This window comes from Ruditapes philippinarum, unplaced genomic scaffold, assembly GCF_026571515.1.
Source record: "Ruditapes philippinarum isolate M1 unplaced genomic scaffold, ASM2657151v2 ctg18424_1_1_1_1, whole genome shotgun sequence".
Taxonomy (NCBI): Eukaryota; Metazoa; Mollusca; class Bivalvia; order Venerida; family Veneridae; genus Ruditapes; species Ruditapes philippinarum.
The window spans coordinates 10,656-19,680 of record NW_026863472.1 but is presented as its reverse complement, the minus strand read 5'-3'; the positions used below and the strand labels follow the sequence as shown (position 1 = coordinate 19,680).

General features: G+C 33.6%; 1 protein-coding gene and 1 non-coding gene across 3 annotated transcripts; both read right to left on the bottom strand.

Moving 5' to 3' along the window:
- Positions 1–468: 468 nt before the first annotated feature.
- LOC132722157 (uncharacterized) lies at positions 469–9,025 on the bottom strand. 2 transcript variants are annotated; one of them, XM_060706600.1, is made up of 9 exons: positions 8,869–9,025; positions 6,947–7,029; positions 6,462–6,533; positions 5,503–5,635; positions 4,400–4,497; positions 3,639–3,716; positions 2,662–2,818; positions 1,751–2,002; positions 471–1,128 (listed from the first exon to the last, which is right to left on the bottom strand). In XM_060706600.1, the coding sequence occupies exons 1-9, from the start codon at positions 8,909–8,911 to the stop codon at positions 890–892; spliced, it is 1,155 nt and encodes a 384-aa protein (XP_060562583.1). In that variant the 5' UTR covers positions 8,912–9,025; the 3' UTR covers positions 471–889. The 2 variants fall into 2 exon arrangements, with proteins under 2 accessions (XP_060562584.1, XP_060562583.1); XM_060706601.1 differs by lacking the exons at positions 6,947–7,029; positions 8,869–9,025 and having other exon boundaries at positions 469–1,128; positions 5,503–5,692; positions 6,462–6,531.
- Trnat-ugu (transfer RNA threonine (anticodon UGU)) lies at positions 2,556–2,630 on the bottom strand. The gene has a single exon. It is a non-coding gene; the product is annotated as a tRNA-Thr (tRNA).

Below are 9,025 nucleotides of genomic sequence, written 5' to 3'. Positions count from 1 at the left end.
ATGAGAGCGTTAAAAAGTAAAATAATACTATTTTTAATCATGATTTTAACATGAATTTACATCTTGCGACATTTAACGGCAGTGTTGCGACATTTAACGGTATGGGAAATTCTTGCGACATTTAACGTTAGCAGTGCGACATTTAGCGGCAAATGATTTTGGGACATTTAGCGGCGGTTGCGACATTTAGCGGCAATGGTGCGACATTTAGCGGTAAGTGCGACATTTAGCGGCGTTGCGAAATATAACGGCGCCACAAACTCTATTACAAGTGGAGAAACTGACAGCGAACAGCATGGATCCTGATCAGACTGCGAGGATGCGCAGGCTGGTCTGGATCCATGCTGGTCGCAAACGCATTATGTTGGTTTTGTCGTGACGCGGCTCATTTGTGTTTACAGATTCTCAATATTGAGAATGATTATCGTTACACCGACGTGATAGTTCTGTTGACAGCATGTTGACGGGTTTGAACCAATGCGGCTAGCGATCATTAGAATACAGTGTAACTTCTGAAAACCGAACACCTATGGAACAAGCCAAAAATTTCGAAATTTGGAAGTTTCCGGAATTCAGAAGTTCGGAATTACCTGAACAAGTAGAAACATTATTCGGTTAACATTGAAAATCAATTGTTTAAGACATGATGAAAAATATAGGAAGCTTATCAAATCCAAAAAATGGCAAAATTATAGGACTTAAAAAGTTATTACTACATTGTATGTTAAGTTATTAAGTTTCATTATCACCTTTTGCATTAACTCTCGGTGATGTCCCTGACTTATTACAACAACTCTCGTAAATGCACTTTTTCAATAAACATTATTATATAAACAAACGGTTTACTAAGACAACATGAAGTATTTAATTAAGTTATGATACATATTTATTATCGTTCACAAATGAAAAATCCCTTGTCATTGCATTCCTTGTTATGCCACGTGTACGAATGGTCATCACCCCGATGTATGCACACACAGTCTTTGTCATGTCCATGTCCAGTAGTGTCCGGCTGATGGTTATCCCAATCATTTGTATTGACATGTACTGCATTGCCATTTACCCAAGAGAAATGGTCATGATTATTGAAGTCTCTGGCACCAACCCAATACATATCAGTGTGGAGTCCTAAAAAGATCAATACATATCAGTGTGGAGTCCTAAAAAAGATGACATTAAGTATCTTAAATAGTGTCATGTAAATAAACACGCCAAAATGAAAAAGGACTTAACAGGTATAATGCCAAGCCTGAAATGTGTATAAGTCATAAATGTGTCGTAAAATTATACACAACGTTCGGTAGAGTAATATGTTGTAATAAGATATAGAAATATCTTTCAAAATAATAAAACATGATACGAATAATTAAGAAAATGAATACATGGAATAATGAAGTTATTTCTAAAAAAAGAGAGTATACTTTCAGTAAGTGTATAATGAAATTAACAACAGTCTCTAAAAAAATTACAATGCAATTTAACGTTAAGGGGTTGTTGGTCGTATTTCAAAGACTTTATCGAATTCCTCAATTATTTAAAACCAACTTCTATATAAAATTTTCAAATGTTCGTATATCATGCGTTTATGGAAGTGCACATAACTAACCATATGCTACAAAGATACCATTTAAAAAGCGTTATTTAATGAAAGCAAACGCATGGTAGAATATCATATTAACCAACAGTTAATTTATGCATGACCGCTCCAAAATCCATGGAAATTTTTATACAAAAAAAAACCCCAACATACGAGTATGTCTTATAATGTATTTCCTGATGAGAGCAGCTTTTGCGTGTGTGTCCAGGACGACAAGTTCTGAGTTTATTATTTGACATCTGTGTCTTGCATAATCCCATGTTTTGTGACTGTGGTTTTGTACAAAATAGACACACATTTGCGCATGCGCATTGTGTACATACTCGAATCCGTCACTGGTATTGCAATGCCCGTGAGTTGAAGTTGCTAATGTGGTTATATGTGTTATTCTTTCAGTATGAATACCTACAACATTATTCATATTGATTTTTTTGAAATATATATTAATAAAATCGATATGATTTCGAAATATTCAAAGTTTAAGGTAAAGCTGTGCACGTTTTTATGTTAAATCATGTTCATAACAAAATGTAAAATGGCAGAAGAACATCAGATGAGTCGATTTATAAACATATCGTTCAAATATTAAATTATGAAAGGCTTTTGAAGGCTTTTACTCATCTATCGGCTAGGAAGACATCCTTTGCTTGACATTCTTCATAGCTACATAAATAATGCAATTTCGGAAATAGGTTGTTGAAATATTAAACATTGTAAGACGTATCTTTGTGTGTGTATTTGCGTTTATTTATACTCGCCACCGGTTGCCCATATGGGCGAGTCCTCCAGAAGAGTATTAGTCATTTTATTTTTTTGGAGGATAGTGCAATTACAGATACAGAAAGATGCCCCAATTCCAGAAGCTTCTCCTGGTTCTTTAGCGTGCCAAGTGTTTAAGCACCCATACACGGGACCTCGATTTAAAGTCTCATCCGAAAGACTGATTAGTAATTTTAGTTGGCCAGCCCGGGAATCGAACCCACAATGTCGAGATTACAAGTCTCGCGCTCTAACCGATTGAGCTATGCTGGCTGGCAAAAAGACGTATCTCTAATTGTACAGACCTTTTGTAGATGGCGCAGACGTTTGGCTAGTTGTGGCTGGCGTTGTAGCAATAGTGGTATTTGTAGGAGTTTGACACCTATCATTGCAGAAATCCGTGTCACAACACATTGTCAAACAGTTGTCATTGTTTGACGTTTGGCCAAGTGTATAACAGCCCTTAAAAATTATATACTCATATCTAGACCAAACCTCGTAATTTACCAAATCCATAGCTAGCATATCATACAATTTTAGATCTGTTTACATAAAACTTTTCAAGTTTTTCCCAATATTTCATGAAAATTAATGTCACTTTGAAAACGCGCATGCTTGTCAAAAACGTTTTAAGACATTTAAATATTATAAGTTATATCAGTGTCCTTTGAAAGAAACCGTTCAGCATGATTCACATAAATTATACACACTTGCATGCTCTCGTTGAATATCATCTTGTGGTATGAAAATTATCACATTTCACTCATGAAATATTTATTTACATACCACTAGATGAAAACAAATCCTGTACTTAAAGAAAAATCTTAAATGTCACGGTTCAGAACTGTTCACTATTTAGGGGGGAAGATGTGTAAGTGGCCGAATAGCTCAGTCGGTAGAGCTGCGGTACGGTATTCAGAGGGTTCAGGGTTCGAGTCCCGGTCAGGCTGCACATTTTTCTCACCCTGATACATTTGGCGCCCAACAGGGGACCGTGATTAAATATAGCCCAGAGTTTAATTCACATTGCTCTGTAACTCTGTGAAATCGAAGACGAATTTCAATATAGCAGGGGAGTATGTCACGGTTCAGAACTGTTCAATATTCAGGGGAGAAATGTGTAAGTGGCCGCATAGCTCAGTCGGCAGAGACGCGGTACGGTATTCCGAAGGTCCCGGGTTCGAGTCCCAATCAGGCTTCACATATTTCTCACCCTGTGACATGAATATCCTCTATTTATTGATTTGACATTTTTGAAAGAGGAATACAATTATAAGCTTACCGTTTTTGTTTCACAACGACCTCTATAGATTGTTTCCGGAAGACCACTGAACTCGGGTGGTGCATATAACACACACATCTGAAACGTTATATGAGCCGCGTCACGACAAAACCAACATAGTGGGTTTGCGACCAGCATGGATCCAGGCCAGCCTGCGCATCCGCGCAGTCTTATCAGGATCCATGCTGTTCGCTGTCAGTTTCTCTACTTGTAATAGGATTGGTAAGCGAACAGCATGAATCCTGATCAGACTGCGCGGATGCGCAGGCTGGTCTGGATCCATGCTGGTCGCAAACCCATTATGTTGGTTTTGTCATGGCGCGGCTCATATTATTTATCATGTGCAAAGTGCATCTAATAATTAACATTTTAAGGCCCATTATGCCCATGGAAAGCTTCTGTTTCTGTTTTTCTAAATATTTTTTATTTTTGGGGTCTTGTTATAGTTTCCAAACATTTACTAATTGGTCAATTACCTGAGCGATCTTTTGGTGTTGCTTTTTGGCAACTAGTACAGAAATAGTGATCTAGTATTTTGCATGGAAGTCATAATGCTACTTTGTTTATACTTTGCTACTTTTAATGCAAATAATTTTACATTCATAAAGCCATAATTAAAGGAGGGAAAAATTATTTGTTTCCGAGTCAAAATGTGCCTTTAAAAAGTTTATATATATATTAAGCAGGACATTTTCTATTAGACACTGAAATCTAACCCACAAAAGATATACAAAATATAAAAAGACGTTATGAATATTTACTTCGTCAGCGGCACAGATGTCAACGTCATTGCAGTCGGTTTTGGGATTTAGGACGTCACACGTAAAGCAATACGGTCCTCGTTGGGAGAAAGGTATTTCTGAAGATAAAGCAATGAAAATTAAAACTAATGCGATAAAAATTTATGTAAACGGGCAGATATATTCTACTTCTTCTATATCATCAACAAGTATAGCTACTTTAATTCAGTTCATTCATATTTCATTCAATTTTACTGATTGTAAATACAAACAACAAACTTATTGTGTGGTGGTGGGGGTCAAAATGTAAATGAACTAAGAAGAAAATTACAAAGTCGTTGAAGAATCGCGTTGATATTTATTTATTGTGATATCTGAAAACAAAACAATATTAAACATATATATGATTTTGATAACTTTATCAAGTTACAAACAATAAAATATTATTACATTCAAGATTTCAAGATCTTGAATGGAATCATGTTTTATTGTTTGTAACATGATAAAGTTATCATAATCATACAGTGAAATGTCAATTTCGACAATAAAGTGATGTTGTCTGTAAGAAAGGTCTGAATGTTGCACACAAGTTACTAGTATAGAACTACAATAAATGGTTTAAACAATCCAAAAATATATTCCCAGTACCTTCATGCCAAAACAATTGTAAAAGGCATCCCTTCAAAATGTAAAAAAAGCAAAACGGCTCGGCTTAATATATGCCAACATTAAATGTCCTCCCAGTGCATACAATAATGTCTTGCATGGTATGACAGCTTTAGTCACAGGTAAAAAAAATCGTGAAAAGGGTTGATCCTTCGGAAGCAATGATAACCTTAACGTCACAAGAAGAAACCTTATAAAATAAACATATTTGAGCCGCGCCATAACAAAACCAACACAATGGGTTTGCGACCAGCATGGATCCAGACCAGCCTGCGCATCCGCGCATTCTTATTAGAATCCATGTTGTTCGCCTTCAAACCGTATAACATGTAGAGAAACTGATAGCGAACAGCATGGATCCTGATCAGACTGCGCGGATGCACAGGCTAGTCTGGATCTATGCTGGTCGCAAACCCATTATGTTGGTTTTGTCATGGCGCGGCTCAAATTTTCTTAACCGTTTGATCCACATCCATTTCTGTTACAGTAGTCACTAGAGCAACATTCCTCACACGTTGTCATGTTAGTGGAGCGGTGTTCTACAACACTTGTTGATCTTCCTACCAGCGGCGCAGAATCGACTGGACAACTCTGAAGTAATCCCATTAATGACTGACAGTCTATGACTTTCTTGAGATTTTATTTCATCTTTGCAGAAGAAAATAAAACAAGTGTTCTTACAAGTGAACATTTAACCGGAAGAAGTTATCAAGAATATTGCTGAATAAAATAGCGAAATATATGAATGGACTGGATTTTACAATTAGTTATGTAGATGTTATAACTTGTTTAAATAAATGAGAAGAAAACATTTAACTGCTCTGAAGAAAAAAATTTTTGATTTTGGATGTTGTTTTTTTTTTTTTAATTTGAAATTAAAAGACTTTTCTTTATATATAAGATGATGAAAAAAGAGACTAGATTATATTACAATATTAAAAAAAAGAAATAGAAGTGTGTTATATATTTTCTAACTGAATATGTGTTCATTTGAAAAGAAATACATCTTTATTTTGTTTATAATATCAACGATATTCATCTCAAGGAATCATAGTCTCGTCAATGTTAGGCGGCTTAAAATCGCAATTTAGAAGCTTGTTAATAATACTATAAAATTTCATAGAGACAATATTATACAAAGTTAAACAACTGGATGCATCACATTGATATACGTGAATATATAAGTATACATGTATATCTTAATGAAAATTTGAGTCATTCAGAATCACACACGTTTAAACCAATACAAATTTAATAGATTTATTTTGTTTCAAAGACGGTAAAAATTGTGTCACCTTTGTGCAGTACAAATGTAAAGGTTTCACACATTACATTACTGCACGAATGTCACGAAATATAAACAAAATACATGGGTATAGCATGTAAATATGTATTTATAATGTAATATGTACTGTACCGACTTTGGTTTGCATCCTGAATTATACAAAATAAACCCATCGGCTGTTACAACTTGTTGTACAAAACAGATCTAAAATACAAATGTAAATAATGAATATATGAATAATGAATAATCATTAAATCTGTGGAAAAGGATATGACCAGTAACCAATTTACCATTCCAAAATATTGTTGTTTGTTATTTGGGGATACGGACTAAAATCAATTAACTAGTTCAGATTTTAGTCCTAGATTTTAGGGAGAAAATTACCTGAAATCAATTTACCAGTCCAAAATATTACTGTTCTAAGAATGAAAGAAATACAATGTGTCTGAAAGTCAATAAGTGGCATATATGTAAAACTGTTAAAAAAAAAATCAAAAAAAAGAAAGATATAAACACTAGTAAGTAGATGCAGTATAGTTCATTCATTTGTCTGTGATTTTAATAAAAGAACAATAATGAGCGTTTTTTTGAGTTAATTGATATCTTTATAATATTACCTCATCGGAGCTACATAGCTTCAAGTTTTTGCACTCACGTGGATAAACTACATTCTGACATTGGAAACACTTCGTGCATTCACCTATAAATAGGGAATAATACTTTTACATCAATTCATTTTGAATATTTTTGTCGGATATCCGTAGGATTTTTTTTCATTGTTACCATGGTTACTTGTATTAAATTATTGTTTGTTGACAATAAAACTTGGATGGGTTGCTGGTTATATTGGTGGATAGGTAGGAAGATAGGTTTGTAGGTAGGTGGGTGGGTGGATAGGTAGGTAGATCGTTTATTATATATTATGTATATTACAAAATAATTAAACACTTAGCCCATGGCCATGTAAGTTACATTAAAGCTTCCCTCCCACACAAAACGGGTCTAAAAACATCAACATATTTGTTAAAAGTTATTCAAAATACATAGAAGTAAAATCTGCATTTTCCACGAGATAACTGTGACCTAACGGTTGTCATGTTTCATAAACATCCCTATTATCACACCCCATAACATGTAGCTAGAAGGACAGCTTGATGCAAGAAGAACTAACAGTTTAAAACCGGTGTAGTGACCCTTCCACCGGACTATCGAGTGTATGAATTATTGTGCAACAAAGGATTGCAGGACAAAAAAAAACTTATTAGAATCAGCGTCACTAGTCTAGCCACACAACAAATCGAATTTCTCCACAAGCAACCGTTCCGTGTAAACAATTAATATAAATAAGCGATTGACTACAGATACATAATTCTTAAACATTAAGACAAAAAACTGTCCCTGCAAAGCATAGATTCTATAACACTCGTGAAACTCAAGAGATGTAAATAAGATATTTATACCTCATAATGAAATTTTCACAAAGGATTTATAAAATTGTTACTAAGAACCTAAGCTATATAATGAGCAGGAATGACTGTCATATCTTTGTAATGACATTTTATTAAAAAAAAAGAAACAAACAAAAAAAACCACCAAAATTATGTACAATGTGTGAGATAGTAGCTTCAAAGTGGACTGGTCTATAATTGGCACATTTTCCACAAGTACATGTACTAGTATTTCAAATATTGATAAAAACAATTTATCGTTTGTATTTCATAGAATAAAAGTTGAGTGATTTAGTATGTCCATTAATATGACATAATGCTCATATTTTCATAGTCAAGTTGAGCTGAATTGACTTTATATTTCAAAAGATTTGACTGTTAAAATGGTGTTTGTCCAACAGTTGATATCAGAAGAGGTTCAGGATAAAAATTATAAATCTGCCAAAAATATAAAAAGACTGTCCCACTCCTTTTTTTTTTAAATCGAGCGTTTTAGGTAAATTCTAACAGATATTTAAAGAAATTTTATTTGGATCTGTGCATTATTTATTGTTTATGGGAAGTAAATATTAAATTAAAAGGAATTAATAAAATCTTACTTTGATACTCACTTGTTCACTCACTATACGAGTCACTTTAATATGACGAAAAATAAAATTTTGTTCTGGAACATTTTATTATCTGCTATATATATAGATATGAGATGGCATGTATCTTACACTTATCAACAACAACCATATATAATTATCCATATACATGTATAACTATTTCTTTTTGTTACAGTTATTGTTTTTGTTGTTGTTGTTTGGACAAGTATAATACAAAATACCATCAGTATAATTCTTATGGTATTACAGACCTTCAAATATAGACCAATTCACTTTAACTAAGTGAATAATAAATTACGCCAGTGTGTATAAATTGTTATATATACAAATCAAACAGAATAGAGAAGTACCAAAGGCTATGATTTTCAGCTGCACAAGCATGATGTGAAAATAAATCCAAAATTATGACAATATCTGTTAGGATAACAAAATATGTGAAGTCTCAAAGTAACTAATTTTGTCGTATTGAATAAATGAACTAACCAATAGAAACCAAGGATAGTAAAATGCCCAAGAAAATAATCATTATAATTCCTTGTAATCCAGTTTATAATATAACTTTTGTATAAATATTTAGATAAGAATAAGGGGTTGTTACGTACACAATCTATTTATAGCAAATTAGCTTCGCGAAATTGTC

What these genes read in the sequence shown, in the direction of transcription:
- LOC132722157 (XM_060706600.1), bottom strand. Translation starts at nt 8,911, where the DNA reads ATGATTATTTTCTTGGGCATTTTACTATCCTTGGTTTCTATTG. An exon ending in ACATCTGTGCCGCTGACGAA is followed by an intron (nt 3,717 to 4,399) that starts GTAAATATTCAT and finishes ATAACGTTTCAG; the next exon opens with ATGTGTGTGTTATATGCACC. An exon ending in ATACATTATAAGACATACTC is followed by an intron (nt 1,129 to 1,750) that starts GTATGTTGGGGT and finishes TGATCTTTTTAG; the next exon opens with GACTCCACACTGATATGTAT.